The sequence below is a fragment of the Ovis aries genome, chromosome 2 (genome assembly GCF_016772045.2).
Source record: "Ovis aries strain OAR_USU_Benz2616 breed Rambouillet chromosome 2, ARS-UI_Ramb_v3.0, whole genome shotgun sequence".
NCBI classification, from domain to species: Eukaryota; Metazoa; Chordata; class Mammalia; order Artiodactyla; family Bovidae; genus Ovis; species Ovis aries.
The window spans coordinates 207277727-207297237 of NC_056055.1; the positions used below are offsets into that span (position 1 = coordinate 207277727).

At 39.9% G+C, this 19511-nt stretch overlaps 1 protein-coding gene across 6 annotated transcripts in view; it reads left to right on the plus strand.

Annotated features, from left to right (window-relative positions):
* Positions 1–19511, plus strand: part of PARD3B (par-3 family cell polarity regulator beta) — a 1199064-nt gene that overhangs the window by 686330 nt on the left and 493223 nt on the right. For all 6 annotated transcript variants that reach the window (XM_060410277.1, XM_060410276.1, XM_004004847.6 and 3 more), the window contains 3 exons: positions 1596–1766; positions 6676–6808; positions 13822–13921. In XM_060410277.1, coding sequence (XP_060266260.1) covers positions 1596–1766; positions 6676–6808; positions 13822–13921 — 404 coding nt within the window. The remainder of the gene's footprint in view (positions 1–1595; positions 1767–6675; positions 6809–13821; positions 13922–19511) is intronic.

The window sequence follows — 19511 nt, forward strand, 5'->3', positions numbered from 1 at the left end:
CTCCACCTGTTTTAGAGTGTACAGCTGTAGTCTAGAGATGAAGAGCCAAGGAAACCCTAGCACAGAAACTGAGAAGAACCAAGGTTCATGGAAACTGAACTTAGGTCAGTTATCTCTGACTCTCTTTTGTGACCTGCGGCACCTAACATCACTTTCCTGCCTCAGTTTCCTTATTTGTAAAATGTGAGCAAAAGCATTAATCTGTCTAGCTTCTTCATGGAAGAACTACCATGCTCACCAACTGTTATTTCTGCTAAATGTATTAGCAGCAGCACCAGCATCATGACATTCCTAAAATTGCATCTGTGCCTCACAGCAAGAACTTCCTACCCTAGAAACAGGTATAACCCATGTCCCTAATCAGACTGTCAGTATTAAAGCATATTTTCTCCCAGATTGTCTGTTGAGGGAGAAGTGTGTACTGTGATCCCCAGAAGTTATTTTGTAGGTAGAGATGGTGTCCCAGTTTGTTCAGCTACCACCATCGACTCCAGGGACATTTCTAGCTGAAGATGACTAGTGCCTAGAGGTGATTTGGACCGCAAGGAGATCCAACCAGTCCATTCTAAAGGAGGTCAGCCCTGGGTGTTCTTTGGAAGGAATGATGCTAAAGCTGAAACTCCAGTACTTTGGCCACCTCATGTGAAGAGTTGACTCATTGGAAAAGACTCTGATGCTGGGAGGGATTGGGGGCAGGAGGAAGAGGGGACTACAGAGGATGAGATGGCAGCATGGCATCACCGACTCGATGGACGTGAGTTTGAGTGAACTCCGGGAGTTGGTGATGGACAGGGAGGCCTGGCATGCTGCGATTCACGGGGTCGCAAAGAGTCGGACACGACTGAGCGACTGAACTGAGCTGAGAGGTGATTTAGACTAGAATCTGAGCCACTTATCCACGTGCCAAAGTTCCCAGTTCTCTGCGATATGTGTTGTTTCTTCCTGAAGGTGTTGGGTGGAAGTGCTTATTAGCCAGAGACTCCTCACAAAAGGCTTGACAGTCCCCTTTGTCAAGACTTTCCTCTAGAAAACATAGTACCAGATTGGACCTGCATTACACACTTCTGCATTCTTTTGCAGACTAGCAACTTTTTGTTGCATTAGAGAAAATAACATGAGAATTTTCTTTTCACAGCACTATTCAATAGAGCTAGCTATGAGATCCATTACTGTTGCCAAGCATGCAACATTTAAGCGTGGTGTCTCTCTGTGCCTGAAAATGCAAGCAGTATGGCCACTGTCTTTTGCTTCTAAACCCTCTTTCCTTGAGTCAGCAACGTGGTAGCTTCCAGAGCTAATGGCAAAATCAGGTTAGCCTAGCACACTTGCCAAAGGTTTAGGTAAGAGATATTATACAAATGTCTAAGTTATTGTAGTTCCGGACTCTAAGATTTCTAAAGGTCACTTTCACACAATTCATTATTAATATTTGTGACTATTTGATAAAATCCAGAACCTTTTTCTGCTGTGGAAAATAAATCATCCCTAATAGCTGAATTTTTTTCTTTATTTTAAACTTGAACTTTTGCCTGACAGTCACATGTCATCACCATGCTTTTCTCTGCTTAATACTGTTTTTCTTACCTCCACCCTAGGATGGCCGTCTGCGGATGAACGACCAGCTGATTGCAGTTAATGGGGAATCTCTTCTGGGAAAGTCCAACCACGAAGCTATGGAAACACTTAGACGATCCATGTCCATGGAAGGAAACATCCGAGGGATGATCCAGTTGGTGATTCTGAGGAGGCCAGAGAGACCAATGGAGGTGATGCAAATTGTTATTTCCCTGTGCAAACTGCCCAAATGGCCACCAGGAAACTCACACTTCCGTCACTAGTATGGTAGCTAAGCTCATACTGGTTTCCGAAATTAGAAAAATATGCACCTAGAGGTGCTCTGATGGGATTATGTGGCAAACAGATGGTTATATATTTTAGGTATAACTAGAAGGTATAAAAATGTACATATAAATTAAGTCATTTATCCAGTATAACAGGTCCATAATTTCTAATTCTTCCCCAGAAATTCCTAGAGCTCTGGACGTTATGAATTACACTTTATTCATATTAGGATCAGTAAAGCTTATAACATGCTTATATACTTTTTGGATGATGTGCTAGCATTGTCCATACCTTATTAGGTTTCCTAATAAGATGTCTGTAATGCTTACTGTGAAGATCATTATAATGCAATTAGCTCTCTATATTCTTCCCTACAGTGTGTGCTTGGGTAATACAAATCTGGGGCTTCCCTTGTGGCTCAGTGGTAAGAATCTGCCTGCCAGTGCAGGAGCCATGGGTTCAGTCCTTGGGTTGGGAAGATCCCATGGAGAACATGGCAACCCACTCCAGTATTCTTGCCAGGAAAGTTCCATGAACAGGGAAGCCTGGTGGGCTACAGTCCATGGGGTCTCAAAATAGTCAGATACAACTTAGCCACTAAACAACAACAAATACAGATTTGCAACTTAACTAATTTAAAGTTTGATCTATAAAACAAACTTCTTGTTTCATATTATTACATATACTTTAATTAAATATTTTTGAAATGTATTTATTTAAATCTGTTTATTATTTATTTATGGAGTTTTTAATGTAAGAAATATTTTTATGTATACATGAAGCATAAACAAAGTATTATTGAATGCTGATATTGCTAAGTATTTCACTTACATACAGTTATATTTATATAATATTATATTTTACAATTATATATTATATCAATTATATTTATCATAAAGTATTCCTAAAACATTATTTTTGCTAATATATAAGTAATAGTTATTAAATTCTCTTACAAATTATTTTAAGAAAAGATAAACAAGTTGATAATAGTTAAGAGTTGAGAAAAACATCAGAAAATCACATATATATTCTCTAAAGACAAATAATGTTTGTGTGATATATTAATACAAGAAGTTAAAATAGAATCCTATTAAAACAGTTTTAATAATAAATTCAACTTAAAAATTGTAAAAGATTTTCAGATTAAGAATAGAAGGTAGTTGGGACTCATAGTGGTTAAAAGTTTGGACTCATAGTGGTTAAAAGATTGAGCTGGGTCATTTCCTGGCTATGTAAAGACATACATAGTTGAATGCTCAGGACTTGTAGATAGCGATATTCTTGTCTATCTTATCCTTTCATATATCTTCATTTACTAGCACCTAGGTGCTCTTGCCTGGACAATCCCATGGATGGAGGGGCCTGGTGGGCTGCCATCTATGGGGTCACACAGAGTTGGACACGACTGAAGCAACTTAGTAGTAGTAGCAGTAGAAAGCTGGGCTTCCCTGGTGACTCAGATGGTAAAAAAATCTGCCTGCAATGCAGGAGGCCCAGGTTCGATCCCTGGATCAGGAAGATCCCTTTGGAAAGGAAACAGCAACCCACTCCAATATTCTTCCCTGGAGAATTCCATGGACAGAGGAGCCTGCCAGGCTGCAGTCCATGGAGTCACAAATAGCTGAACATGAGTGAATGACTGACACTTTCACTTTCAGTAGACAGTTATTATACATTGTGTAATAAATGAATAATAGTTTCATATAAGGCCTACTTCATCTGAGAGGATAAACTGAAGTAAACTTAGCTGTATCTTCTATGTTAGTCACTCAGTCATGTCCAGCTCTTTGCGACCCCATAGACGGCAGCCCGCCAGGCTCTGCCGTCCCTAGGATTTTCCAGGCCAGAATACTGGAGTGGGTCGCCATTTCCTTCTCCAGGCTGTATCTTACTTTGTTACATTATCGGCTATTGGAAAGAAGGAACTGTACCTTTTTACTCTTCTATACATAACCTTGTAAATGTTAAATAAATGTAAATTGGCAATTACTGAAGACTATATATAATGAGCCAACTCATTTTCAACATTTGTGTCTGCTTAAGTGACATAGAGGTTTCCATGAATATTTAATAGATTTTACTTATGTACACAGTCATAATACCCTTATCTCTTGCTTCCTACTATGAGAGAATCAGCTCCTTTTTAGTTGAATTTCATTCTTACTCTGGAGCCCGAGACCTCCATGGAACCCAACTGTTGGAGGCACGTATGGAGTATGGTCTGTGGGCCCCACCCCTTCCATGCATCTGTGTTTTAAATCTCCCTTAAGATGTCTTGGAGCAAAGACTTCTCAACCAAAAGAAAATACACTCCTCAAGATTTCCATATCTGTGCAGAAGTAAAAGATAGCAAATGAAAAAAAGAAAAAGAGAAATGAACACTGCTAAAAGAGTTCGCTCCCCACTTTTCATCTTCCCTAGTTTCCTGTTTTTCTCTCCCATATATGAATGCCTAGTGGATAAATGCTCGTTGTTTTGACTCAACAAGTTGACATTTTATTATTTGCGTTCTCCTTTACCACAGGTATTTTCATTGCAATTCTCATGCTCTGGGCTGGGCTGACAATTATTCCCTCAGGAGCAAGTGCTAAGCCTTCGGTTTGATGCCCATCTTCAGAAGTGTCCTGTTGATATGGTTCACTAGGAAATCAATTAGGAATAAGAAATGGGACAAAAAACAATTTTTATGAGGACATTTAAACAAGATTCATTTTTGGTTTCCTAATATTTACATGCTTTCCATGGGGGATGAGCAGGCACTTGGCTCTCTCAGCTAGTGAGAATCTCTGTGGTACCCATGAAGATTAAAGAGTCTTACTCTTTTTTTCATATAGCGACAGCCGCCTAATGTACAGCTAATCTTTACTAAATTAAAAAAAAAAGCTGTGGCTATTTGATCTCCCAAATCTGTTTTACTGTGTCAGAGCATATGCTGTGTGCTCATGGGTTTGGAAGATTGTCCTCTGGAGCCGCAATCACCCTCAGGTATGATAAAAAAGAATCAGCAACCTAGAAAAAGGCCTCGGCACTGCTCATACATTCAGGGAAATCAATTAGGTTTGGAAAGAACACCAAAACGGTTACTTGAACATGATGTTGATATTTTAAAAAAGAAAAAAAAAAAAAAAGAAGATGCTACTTAAGAAAAGTCAAAATATATAGTCTTTATGGTATTTTCCCACATTACCCAGATGTACAAGATACGTAAACAGTTTTGATGAGAACCTTGTGAAGAATACATAATGAGCCCTTGATTGAATCAAAATTGTTTTAAACAGAAACATGTTTTTCAAAGGATGAGCTTGAGGTTCAATTGTAATTCTATTTGAGCCTAGAGACTTGGTATTAAAAAATGGGTTATGACCTGTTTTTTTCTTTTTCCTTCCCTCAAACATTTCCCTCCCCTGAGTTGTAAACTCAGCTTGGTAGAAGCAGAATATGTTTAAAAATCCATTATATTTTTTATTGGCTGGGACACTAATGGAAGGCTCCTCGACAGCTCTATTTTACAGGCTGAATACTTTAATTAGGCTGGTTACTGATCAGTTGTTGGGATATTGATTGTGTCATTTATCAAAGAGCCAGGAAAGCAGCAAAAAAAATTTGTTGTTGTTGTTCTTGTTGTTAAAGCCCTTGCCAATATAAGGTAGATCCTACCTCACCTACCTGCCAGGGCTCTAGCTTAAATTTAGGAGTAGCTTGCACCAGGGTTGGTTGACTAGTGAGTGGTACAGTGGCAAAGGGCACCCCTGGGGTGTGGAAAAAGTGTTATAAACCTTGACAAAAAGCAAAGGGCCTACAGCAGCTGAAAACATCTTAATTATGAAGAATGTATGTGTTGAATGCTATGACTATTTTAACTAGCAGGATACCGAGCTATTGTAACTATAAGAGAGGAGTATAAATCAATGCATTGTTTGGGTCAAATGCTCTTTTTCAGAAGGAAAGAGCTTTGGAAGATCAATTTTATGTTTCTGTTTAGGGGCATGTTCTTCTCACCAGTGGTCAAGGGAATGGTCCTGAGATGGCTTTCAGTTTCCTTCTGTGAATCTATTAGAATGACATGTTATATGAACTCGAGCAAAACCCAGTTCTCTGTGCCTTGTTCCTCTTGAATAGCAGCTAGAACTCCTTGCAGTCAGCCCCTTCTAATGCCTCGGGGGCAGCTGGAGCACATGCCATATGGGGGCATGATTATGAAGACAGCAGTTTTAAGGAAACTGAATTTGTTTACAGACGGTCAAAATAGACGGGGGGAAATATGGTAAAAGAGAAAACTCTCAGGAGAACCACTGTCTGGCATTGTCGCAGAAGTTTGTTATAGTTCCTGGCCGAGAAGCCTAGTGTCTGCAGTGGGGCTCTCCCGTGGCTTTTCAGTGGTAAACCTGTCTGGGTTCTGACTTGTCCTAAAGCATATGCACTTAGTTGCCAAGCGGGGAAGAGAGAGAGAGGAGAACCATCTGGTTGGCAGAGAAACACCCTTGGCATGAACTGTATTCTTATGTTGACATTACCACAAGCTGCACTCCCAGATGGAAGAAAATGTGAAAGAAGACAGTTGTAAGTGGCGGGAAAGAATCATAAAGTTAATCCCCTTTCATACTGGCTATCAGCACTCCTAAGCCTTAACACCACAATGTCAGTAGTTTTTATTTCCTACTCAAAGATGTTTTAACTGATAGGAACATTTTGATTTTCCACTGTCCAGGATTTCCATGCCAGAGAATCTTGAAAAATTATTTGAAAGTTGATCATTCTTTGACTTTGCTTTCATTGACAAAGTTGGGACATGTTACAAAAGTGAATGTAATTCTTGTCTTCATTCCTTAGGAGCCTGCAGAATGTGGGGCATTTTCTAAGCCCTGCTTTGAGAACTGTCAAAATGCTGTATCCACCTCCAGGAGAAATGATAATAGTACATTGCATCCATTTGGCATGTACAGTCCACAAGACAAACAGAAAGGTAAGGTTCTCTACTGAAAATTATCTACTGCAAGTGGTGTGAGAAAACACGAGAGTGTTTATTTAAAAAAAAAATAAGAAGAACAAAGGGGAATTAATTAGACCAAGTGCAGACTTCGTTACTCTGAGTCGTGAGCACTGAGAGATGGGTGGGGGAGCTGATTCACAAGTTGTGAAGCAGATTCCTGGCATTGCCTCCAGCTTAAGTAACAGTTTCTGTGCTCGCTGCCCCAAACATGGAGGGTTATGTATAAAACAAACCATGTCTGCAGAAACAAAATGACAAACCATTATTTTTGTTTAAGAATCTTTAATATATTGGAAGTTACCAAGTGTAAATAACAATTCAACTCACAATATATACGGACTGATATTAAACCATGGAGTAATCATAGCACAATTTGCAGATTTCTGCTTATTTTTGAGTGGTAAATGCCATGAGCCATGACCAGGATTATCTTGTACATGTCACATTTCTAGTGGAGTTTTACATGTAAAAGCCTTAGATTTTCCTCTTTCTGTTTTCAAAAATTATGCTTTAGGCCACCAAGAAATTTATTTCCCTGCTTCTCCTTTCAGTTTAGTAACTTTAATTTTTTTGGTACTACAAAAGCAATAGATATTCATGACAGAATATTAAGAGAAAGGCAATAAAGAGAAGATTTAATATTTCTCGTGTGTATGTGTGCTAAGTTGCTTCAATTGTGTCTGACTCTTTGTGACTCTATGGACTGTAGCCTGCCAGCCTCCCCTGTCCATGGGGCTCTTCAGGCAAGAATACCAGGGTTGGTTGCCATGCCCTCCTCCAGGGGATCTTCCCAACCCAGGGATTGGACCCACATCTCTTATGAGAAACTGACTTGACTTTCTGTCAAATCAAGAAACACTCAGTATGTCTTTTCCCATCTTAATACAATTAAATATTTTCTTGACAAAGCAGGATCTCCTTCTGAGTCCTTCTGTCACAAAGGCAGGAAGAATCTAGGTAAGGAACAGCAGGTTCCCCTCACGCCAGAAGTGCCTTCTCTTGACCATGTCCAAATAATGATCAAGAATGTTTTCAGCCCTTATATAACTTGACTGGCATTTAATTCTCAAGCATCACGTGGTGTAGTAACAATCCAAATTCAGGGTTTTATTCCTTGTTGCACCAGTGATGTTCAAAGGAACTTTGGACACATTCCCTCCTATCTTGTTTCATTTTCAGTGCTTATAAAATATCAATGTTGAAGTGATAATTACGTGGTATATTTTTAGAGGACATTGAGATACTCAAGGAAATGGGATAATATCTCTAGGAAGGCTGGCAAAGGCAAACATAATGAAACTATAAAACTAGTTAAAGTGTAAGGATACACCCAGAAAAAAAAATATTTTAAATAATAAAATCCATTCAAAACACATGCTGAAAATAAGATGCAGTAATACTTTGGAACTTCAGTAGAATGTTCTGAGTTTGTATTTCCCTGAATAATGAGAGTCCTTTAGGCACAGAACCACTGGAAGGTTCTGTCTATTCTCTTCCTCCTGAGACATGGATCCATGGTCCACCAGGTACCTGCTATACTTCCTCCTCCTACCTCAACTTTTCAAGGTAACATCAAAAATCCAGTTCTTTTAAAATTCCATTGGACATTATTTCTTAAAAAAGCACAGAAAATCCAAGTGAAAGTGAAGTCACTCAGTCGTGTCCGACCCTTAGCAACCCCATGGGCTGCAGCCTACCAGGCTCCTCCGTCCATGGGATTTTCCAGGCAAGAGTACTGGAGTGGGGTGCCATTGCCTTCTCCATATCAAAGCATAGACTTGTTAAATTTTAACTGTAATAGGCCAGTAGATGGAATGCTGTTACTTTTTATAGCTCATTGACTGAAAGAGGATGCTGTAGAAGAATATTGTGCTCATCACTTCTTTGTAGTATTAATAACATTTTCAGATTTGAGAACCATTGAGAGTTCCTGAGTTTCAGATGCACATGAGGTGGTCATAGGCCACTGAGACTCATGAAACATGAGTGATGTTGACTTGCCACCACCCATGTTTCTAAGGAGCTCCTTTAGAAAAACAAGATTGACTTGACAAAATGTAATGTCTAGTGAGGAGAGGAACTGTTACAGCCAAAACATTCACTTCTTTTTTTCTTCCCTTCCTCCTTTCCTTTGTATATTTAAAAGTCCAATGTTGATATGCTGTGTTCCATCTATTTTTGTAATAATAGTACGTACCACCCACTGTTCTACTGTTATTTTATATATATATACACATAATCCTGTCAAGCTGTTAGAGAGAAAAGGCATTCTTAGAACTAACATTTGTAGAAATTATAACACCAGAAAATTCACATTTGTGTTGGAGAATTGCTCGCAGTGCCTGCAGCGGAATGAGTGTGGGACTCCAGGACGGGAATAATGATGGAGGTTGTCTCCCAGGGGTTCACTATAAAATCCGATTAGGCATTTGAATGGTAATGAAGTGCACACACACTACCTCTTCTGAAGACTCTTTCTGGCAAATCTCACCCTGGGCCAAGTAATAGCCGAAGTGCAGTTTACCTCTGGTTTGTTCTTTCCTCCCCTTCCGTTGTTCTCACCTCCCTTTGGTGCTCTGTTCCTGCTTTTAGCTCATGAGAGCTCCAGCCCTTACCCCAGGCACTTGTGGCCCCAAGTCGGCCCGGGATCACCCACTGAGGTCTTCTCAGGCCTTTCACCCATGCTCCAAACCAGATGTTTTAATTCTGTATCCTGTTCCACTGAATCCATGTGCCTCGGGCTCCTTTGAAGAGACACATAATAGTGTGATTATGTACAATATGTCCCCTCCTGGGAGCTTGCATGTATCCACCCCCCTAGTAGCATGTAAGGCACTGCCTCTGCAGTGATGATCAGAAATTGAATTATACTTTTCAACTTGACTGATGATTATGGGATAACTTCATTGTGTAGAATGTGCTAGGCTGCAACGATGAACACAATGTTGTTATTGTTCTCAAGAATAGTCTAAAGCAGAGGTCAGCAGACTTCGTCTGTAAAGGGCCAGATAATACATTTTAGGCTTTGTGGACCATAGGATCTCTGTTGTAGCTCCTCACCTCTGCCACAGAGGTGCACGAGCAGCCATAGACAGTACGTTCATGAACGTGTTCAGTGAAAGTTTATGTACAAAACCAGTTGGTAGGCTGGTTTGAGGCCAAGGCCATAGCTTGCTGCTGCTGCTGCTGGCATGAACTCTTTTGTCCTTCTTTTCTGATTTGGCCCTTGCAGAATGGATCCTGTAAAACGAGTCACAACAGTAAAAGATAGAGATTAAAATAAGAGTCATTTGGTCATAAATGAAGTAGTAACCAGATGTACAGTGTTTTACAGGCAATACGTAAAATATCCATCAAGACTTACCATGTATATTCAGTGGGATCCAGAAATACTGTATTTAGGAGACAAGAATCCTAGATTTTCACGATGATAAAGAGCTTAACAAAGGTGTTTGGATGAAGAGGAAAAAAAATTCTTTCTTAACAGCAAGTGGATCTTTTGTTAAAAAGTACCAAGGATAATCACAACATTGTTGATCAACTATGCTCCCATATAAAGTAAAAAGTTAAAAACAAAAAAACTACCAAGGATAGTCATCAAAGAAAACACATCTGCACCTATCATTACTTTAAAAACATGTAGATTATTCATGTGAATAAAATAAAAATTGAAGTTAATGATCATAATCAACTTGAAGTATCCAGAGGAGATGCTGAAGAAGAAGAATGAGAGGCGAAAGAGGAGGACGTGGATGAATTTATCTGTGGTGCAGTAAGAGAAATAAATATAGACAAGTAGATGATAGATTGATAGCTCATTGCAAAAGCAGCACGGTAAATGTTACACAAGAATTAGTTTCTGTAATATTAACAGATAAACTGAAAGTGTCAGTGGATAAAGATAGTGAAGATGTATTTCTTGCTCATATCACAGCCCAGCGAGAATTGAGGGACCTGGGCTCTTTCCACTGGAAGCTGGCCATCTTCCGGTGCCTCATCCACTTATGGTTGCAGCAGGCACATGGGAAAGGGGGAGAAGGTGCATGTACCCTTTCTTAAGCATTGAAACTGGACACAACATTGACCATAGTAACTTACTTTCTATTGTCCAGAACTGGTCTAGTTATAAAGAGGGGTGGAAAATGGGGTTGATGCTCTAGATGTGTGCGAGGAAGAAAGGAAGACCATAGATACTGGGAGCACTAGAATTCTCTGCCACTGTTGTAAAAATACCAACAGATCCCAGAAACCAACAGTGAAGGTTTCATAGAAAAGGTGATATCTGAGGTGGACCTGGGGAGAAGGGTGGGACTTTTAATGGATGAAATGGGTTTTGCAATTATATGAGCAAGTACATTGGGGTAGAAAAGCCTGGCCTTGGGGTCTAGAATTGTAAATGGTTTCTAGTGGCTAATGTGTAATAGATAAAGTTAACTGCCAGGGACAGAGACTTTTATACTCTAGGCAATTGTGTGCAACTGAAAATTTTTTTAGCAGGCAGTTACATGATCACAGCTATGTTTGCCACTAGTGAAAAAATGAACTGAGAAGTTGAGGATAAAAGATTAGAACTAATAGAAAAGATGTGGTCCCCATATGTCCTTTATTCCAATTTACCTTGTAGACCTTCTGCTCTGTGTGCATGTGTGCTGAGTTGCTTCAATCGTGCCCAATTCTTTGTGACCCTATGGACTATAGTCTGCCAGGCTCCTCTGTCCATGGGATTCTCCAGGCAAGAATACTGGAGTGGGTTGCCATGCCCTCCTTCAAGGGATCTTCCCGACCCAGGAATCAAACCTGAGTCTCTTATATCTCCTGCATTGGCAGGTGTGTTTTTTTTTTGTTTTTTTCTTTTTCCCTTTTTTTACCACTAGCACCATCTCTCAAAAAATCTTTGACTGCCTGACTGCTGCATATTACCAGGTCACTGGAGGTGGAGGATAGTGCTGACTGCTTTGTTCTTTGCTCTTCTGTACTCTGATCATCTGACTTATCAGATTCCTGCTTCAAGTCTCATTTTCAGGGATATTTCAGCAGTACTAGAACTGCCTCCATTTTATACTAGTCTGTGATGCAGAGCTTTGAACAAGTCCTTCCCTAGTGTATTCATCAGGGTTCTCCAGAGAAACAGAACCAGTGGAATGTATCTGTGAGCATATGTTATGTCTCTCTGTGTGTGTATTACATACACATACATATGTAGAGATTTGTTGTAAGAGACTGGGTAACATGATTATAGAGGACGGCAAGTCCCAAGACCTGCAGGGTGAGTGGGCAAGCTGAGACCTAGAAGAAAGAGCCGGTGGTGTAGCCCTGTCTGAAGGCCAGCAGGATCAAGAACCAGGAAGAGCCAGGGGTTCGGTTTGAATCCAAGGGCAGGAAAAAGCCAGTGTCTCAGTTTGAAGGCAGTCAGGCAGGAAGAATTATCTCCTACTTAGAGGAAGGTCAGCCTTTTTGTTTAGGCCATCAACAGATTGGATGAGGCCCACCCACATAGGGGCAGTTGCTCAGTGGTAAAGAATCCACCTGCACTTCAGGAGCTGCAGGAGACTCAGATTCAATCCCTGGGTTGGGAAGATCCCCTGGAGGAGGACATGGCAACCCATTCCATAGTCTTGCCTGGAGAGTCCCATGGACAGAGAACCCTGGTGGGATGCAGTCCATACGTTCACAGACTCAGACATGACTGAAGCAACTGAGCATGCGTGCAAACCCACATACAGGAGGGGTGCAATCTACTTTGTCTGCTGATTTCAATGTTACTATCACTCCAAAACAACTTCACAGAATACCGAGTATCTTGGTACCCTGAGCCCAGTCAAGTTTACACATAAAATTAACCATCAGACCTGGTGTGCGGGCAGGTCAAAGCAGATTGCTACCAGCAACATTTCTCAAGGACAAAGAGATTATTTCCTTGTTCCATCAATAGAGTCAACTTTCTACTAGTATCTCACTGTAACAGATCCATAGCAAGTTTATGGTGTACAGATTAATAATCCTTTTTTTTTTTTTTTTTTTTTTACTTTTTGGCACTTGTTTTTAAATCACTGTTTGAATATGCACTGTCTTATATAATCCTTGTGCTCTTCCAATGAAAGTATTCGTATCCCTACTATGTAGATTTAAAAACCAAAGTTTATAGAAGTTGAGTAGTTTTCCCAAGTTCATACAGCGTAACAGGCCATGATTGGAAATATGCAGTTTTGCTGCACAAACCATACTCTTAACCATTATGCATACAATTTTTTCATACATTATTTAATAATTTCTTTGTTGATAAGAATTAAATAATACTGAAGGCTAAGCTCAATGTGTGATACACAGGAAGATCTCAAAAATCCTCACTTGTTACTAGTTGTAGTATTCTATTTACTTTTCATATAAAATGGACTGAGAAGTAAACAGTTTTTGTGGGTAGGAAAACCAGGATTCAGACCCCAGTCTTCTGCTCCCTAGGCCCCAAACTCAGGGTTTTCCAATAAAATGGAGATACAAGAATTTTTTTTTTAAACCTCTACAGTGTCTAAACGGTGAGTAGATATACTGTATCTCATGATTTTTTAAGTACTTTTTGTCACTGAGGCTAATGCTTAAATCACCATCTAATCATTCATTACAGAGTCTTGTTTACAAAAATGTTAAGTCATTTTAAAAAATGGCTTGTTAGTCTTCTACAAAGCACAAGTAATGAATATGTGTCAGCCTTCTTGAGATGGGAAAACGTAGTTAAGATGCACAGACTTCTCTTGCCAGGGGTTCCCAGCAGGTCACCAGCGTAAAAGCATATTAGCAGGCTACGATTTCTTCATACAGGCTGTATTAGTGCACACATGAGTCCTTCAGTTCTGTATGAGGACTTATTTATTTCATGGTTGGTTTCTGTGTTGGTGAAAATTATGTCTGAGAGATGGACTGAAACAAAACCAGGCACCAAACAGTTCTGCCTCCAGTTTCCTACAGCTTTATTTGTTCTCTGTTTATAGACCTAGTGCTTCCCAATGACGGATGGGCTGAGAGCGAAGTACCACCTTCTCCCCAACCACATCCCGTTCTGGAATTGGGCCTTGAAGATTACAGCCACAGGTATCGATAAAATGATATATCGTAAATGTTCCCTGTTATGGTTTTTCTGGGAAAACCCAGCAACCTTATTTTACCTCTGTTTCTTTCCAGAATGGAAATCTCATAGTATCTATCATTCCTTTCCAGTGAAAACTTCTTATAGCTAATATTGACACCTCAGATGGTTCATTTTCACTTCCTGAAATTTGAGATTCCTCATATATTATTAAAATATATGGGAAAATTGTTGAATCTTTTTTTTACCAAGTTAAAAACTAGAGAGATGGAACTCAAAAAAAAGTTATATGTGAGGGTATAAAACAAAACTGAGAAGACATAAAGCTCCTTTTTTTAAAATTTGTAATTGGCAAATTCTAAAGGTATCTTAAAAATATATGTTCCAAGAAAGTTAATGGAATCTAAAAATCAAGGCAATAGCATATGTAATCTAAACTATTGAAAAGAATGCCCAATATTATATCAATTCTGTAATAGAAACAAAAAAATCAATAATGTTTAGACTCACACAAGCATGAGAAAAAGAGATTTACTAAGCATACACACCATTTGACTAGTAGAATTCATAGATTTTGTTCTTCTGATGAGTTTTAAAAATCATTAACTTGTCCCTTTGCTATTTGCTATATTTATTATGGCTGTTAAAAATTGGATATTTTATTCCACTGTTGCCCCATGGTAATCCTGTGAGATTTTTTTCATTTATCTTGCAGCAAGGCTGGTTCCATCACTATTATGTTTTTTATTACAATCTGTGAAAAATAAAACAATGCAAGAGTATGGCTACCTCTATTAGCCAAAAGCATACCTATATTTAGCTGTCTCCTATTCCTACATTTCTGAAGTCAAGTATCTTACTCAAACACAATTTCTTGAACTAGACTGATAATCATAATAATGTTCTTCTAGATCAATATCTCTGGGGGTTTCTTGAGCAAAAATCTGGACATATTTGATTTTGCTTGTACATTTCCATTGCCTGCCTTTAGTCTGAATCAAAAATGACAGTTTGGTAGCATTAAAAAGTCCCCTGATGAAAATAATTTCACTCACCTACCTTACTGTTTATCCAGGATATATGCACAAAACTGCTAGAACAATGCAGAGATAAATCAGATATAAACCTGTCATGATGTATTTATAATAAATATTTATTTGGTCTTAATCCCATTTCTGGCACTGACCTTTTCCTAAAAACCTTGAAATTTCCTAAGTATTGAGAGTGATAAAGGTGTCTTATATAAATGAAGTGGCTTTTGGAAGCATCTAAGGAAGGAGACTGGTTGCCAGTGGAGCCAGTCTTGTGCTGAGAGGGTTGGAACTTCAATCCCATCTAGAGAAATGAGCCTTGAATCAGGTGACCATGGCCAATGATTGAATCAGTCTTGCCTTTGTAATGGGGGCTTCCCAGGTGGCACTCGTGGTAAGGAACATACCTCCCACCGCAGAAGACCTAAGAGATGAGGGTTCGATCCTTGGATCAGGAAGATGCCCTGGAGAAGGAAATATCAACCCGCTCCAGTATTCTTGCCTGGAGAATCCCATGGACAGAGGAGTCTGGCGGGCTGTGGTTCATAGGGTTGCAGAGAGTCAGACACAACTAAAGTGACTTAGTGTGTAGGCACGCCTATTTTATGAAACCTCCATAAAACCCCAGAATGACAGGGTTTGGAGACCTTCTGAGCTGGTAAATATGTGGAGATGTGAAGAGAGGGGTGCACTTAAGAGCACAGAAGCTAGGAGCCCCTTCCCAGATACTTTGCCTCGCACAGCTCTACATGAGGCAGTTCCTAAGTTTTATCCTTAAACAAGAAACCAGTGAGCTAGGAAGTAACATGTTTCTCTGAGTTCTGTAAAGTGAAAGTGAAGTCGCTTAGTTCAGTTCAGTCGCTCAGTCGTGTCTGACTGTTTACGGCCTCATGGACTGTAGCCTACCAGGCTCCTCTATCCATGGGATTTTCCAGGCATGAATACTGGAGTGGGTTGCCATTTCCTTCTCCAGGAGCTCTTCCCGACCCAGGGATTGAACCCAGATATCCCGCATTGTAGGAAGACGCTTTACCATCTGAGCCACCAGGGAAGATAGAGTTCTGTAAGCCACGCTCAAGTTCTGATCAAACCCAAGGATAGAAAGGAAAGAGGTAGGATGGGCAGTTTAGGTTAGGAAAACCAAATGAGGAGAGACGGAAAATGCAGTGTGTTCAGTGTCGTGAAACATATAGTATCTGAGAAAGAAGTTTTGGCAAGGGCATGGCCAGCCATTCTCCATGAGCACCATGCTTCTCCAGAGAGCAGTGGAGAAGCATTGAAGGGTTTGAAGGTGGGAGGTGATGATATCACAATACATGAGTACAGTTGTGGAGGATAAATGGATAAGGGAAGCCATAGACAGGGATACTAGTCTGAAACCACCAGCAAGAGAAGAGAGGGGCTTGAAAAAAAGAAAGAGCAGCATAGCTGGAGAAGAAGGGACAAAGTCAAAGAGATTTTTGAAATGGAATGAACAAATCCAAAGCTTTGAATCACTCAATCTCTCTTTCTCGCTCGCTCGCGCTCTCTCTCTCCCCACCCCCCTGGGATTCTGTGACCTGTACCATCCTACAAGCTGCTGTGTTGCCTAGGTGACCAGCAGCCATGGGGATTTGGATGTGTGAAACTTAGAGTGAAGGAAGCCTTGGAAGGGAGCCAGGAGGGTTCAGCAAATGAGGCTGTCCTATCTTTAAAAAAATAAAGAAAAAAGGTAAAAACCCTCTGAAAGGGAAAAGTAGTGCTTTAAGGGATGGAACCAGTCTTATGAAAGAGAAAACTTCTAATTTGCAAGGAGTGAAAAATTTCATCAGGCTAAATTTGTGCCTGAACTCTGAACCAAAATGAAATCAGGAATTTAAGTAACTTGTTTTTAGTGATATGGGCTTCCCAGGTGGCACTAGTGGTAAAGAACTCACCTGCCAATGCACGAGATGTAAGAGATGTGGGTTCATTCCCTGGGTTGAAAAGATTCCCTGGAGGAGGGCATGGCAACCCAAGTCAATAATTATTTGACAAAAATTCAGAATGTGTCTAAATTAAAAACATATGTGTATGGGTGTGTATGTATGTATGTACATATATCGGAGAAGGCAATGGCACCCCACTCCAGTACTCTTGCCTGGAAAATCCCATGGACGGAGAAGCCTGGTGGGCTGCAGTCCATGGGGCCACTAAGAGTCGGACACAACTGAGCAACTTCACTTTCACTTTTCACTTTCATGCTTTGGAGAAGGAAATGGCAACCCACTCCAGTGTTCTTGCCTGGAGAATCCCGGGGAGCGGGGAGCCTGGTGGACTGCCGTCTATGGGGTCGCACAGAGTCGGACATGACTGAAGCGACTTAGCAGCAGCAGCATGTGCATATATATGAAAGAAATATATTATCTGCCATGATGTCTCAGAAAGAGATTAAGGCAAATCAACAGCAGACAGAATATATTGAATGTGATTAGCTGTTCAGACAGCACTTGGTTATTCCCTACGTGTTCACAGTTCCTCTCCCTCTTGGTTCTCTCTCAGTTCTCTCTCCTTCTGTCTCTCCTCCCATACACGTGACCTACGTCTGCTCCCACTCATAGTAACCAGACACTGAAGATAATCCATGGCCCCCTGAGACTTTAGACACAATTATTTTGGCATGCCCTTCGAAACCTTCCCTTGCCTTTTAATTTCAGATAGTTCCCCTTGAACATTCATGGCAGGTCTTATAGGTCTTTCACATTCCTGATTCGTCACCATGTTTGGGACACTGGCGTATGTTTCATGCTACCCTTATTTATTCATTATGCGGCATCATCTGACATTGACTATCATTTCTCTTTGATAGATTCCCTGGTTGTTCATGCTGAAAACACAGTCTTTATCTAGGATATGCCTTTCGCCTGCTGTCAACTTGCGTCTTCCACTGCAGCCCACTCAGCCATGAGCACATGCTAACTGCTTTCAGAATTAAAATATGTCATATTTTATAGTTAATCATTATGTCACTGTCTCACACCAAAAAATTCCAATATGTAGCATAAAATTACAAACTGTTTTACTAGTCTAAGTTATTTTCCCATTAGTCAATTCAATACGACACACATTCAAATACAAGTTCACATTAGCTCTAACCCTACCGTGCCTCATATTACGCCTCCTTCCTTCCTCCCTTACATATATGCCAATCTGATATCAGCCTAATTTCCATTTTGTACCATGGCAAGAGAGGTCCTTTTATTGAAGGCTTTCAAAGTGTATACTTGTCCATGTTCAAAACAATGGTAACAGAAGTATATACCATCATGACTAATGTAATGGACATATCCAGGTTTGCCTGTGTTTATATACATATAGATATATACATGCACATATATGTGAATATATGTTGCATTCATATGTACAAAGCAGCTTTTTATTTCTTTGATCATCTTTGATGGTATCTCTGCATCTGTACAAAAAATTCACTCTATTTAGACTGATCCTTACTTGATGTTACTATATTGCTGTCTTGTTTTTTCAATGGAGATGGGGTTAATTGTTTCCCAAGAGTTTGGGAAAATTTGAGTTCTTATTCTTAATTTGACAAATAATGCCTAGCTTGGTAAAGCATTCTAAAACAGTAAAGTGAATTAACCCAAACATTACACAGTTGGGTAGATTCCCATAGTCTGCCTTGAGCAGAGCTCTTTAAATGCAGCGTGATTTCTTTTAATGAGGAATATTCATGTTGTTCTAAATTTCCTCCCAAAAGGTTTTCATTATAACATGTGGCATATGTTTTGATTAACCCTTTAATTTTCTTTTATTTCGCAACATGCACCACTCTGTTGAAATTAAAAAAAAAAAAACTAACCTAAAATGCAAGCTGCATAAGAGTGTGTATGAAACTGTACTAAGAGGTAAAGGAGGCAGTTCTATGGATGCAGGATCAGCAACAACCTGCATCCCAGGCTGGCCACCATTTTAGCCAAAGATCTTGCGGCTCTGGGAAATGTTCAAGTAGCCACAAGCTGGTCCTGACTTCGCCAGTGGCCAGCTGTTGTGACCTTGGAATGTCAGTCTCCTCTTTGGGCCTCAGTGTCTTACCTACAAGATGAAGAATTAGATGAGGTGACTTTAATGACTTCCAACTCTTCAATTCTCTGGTTGCATGAAGGCCATGAGTCTCTCTGACACTAAAACTGTATCATCACAAGAGATCAAAGGATGAAAAACTAAGTGCAAATAAATGTCGGATAACACATTTAAAGGCAAGTGCTTCCAAAACATCAAGGTTCAAAGGAAAGCTCATATTCACCATGGCGTCTCAGAATTCCTCTTTAAAGTGAACTAAAACAATTAAAATATTCTATTATGCCAGGCCAGTCAATAGCACTAATGGATCAGGATTTATGTTTACAGTTAACATATTTTGCCGCCATCACTAGATACCCCATCTAATATGTTTGACATCAGTAGCTTTCTTGGCTGAGAATGTAGCCAGACACCAAGAAAGAAGCCAAAGTGGGGAGGCAGGGGAGAAGAAAAGAAAAATCTTTCATAATTCTAAAGAGTAGCTTTAAACTTCTTGAGCAGTTTTCAT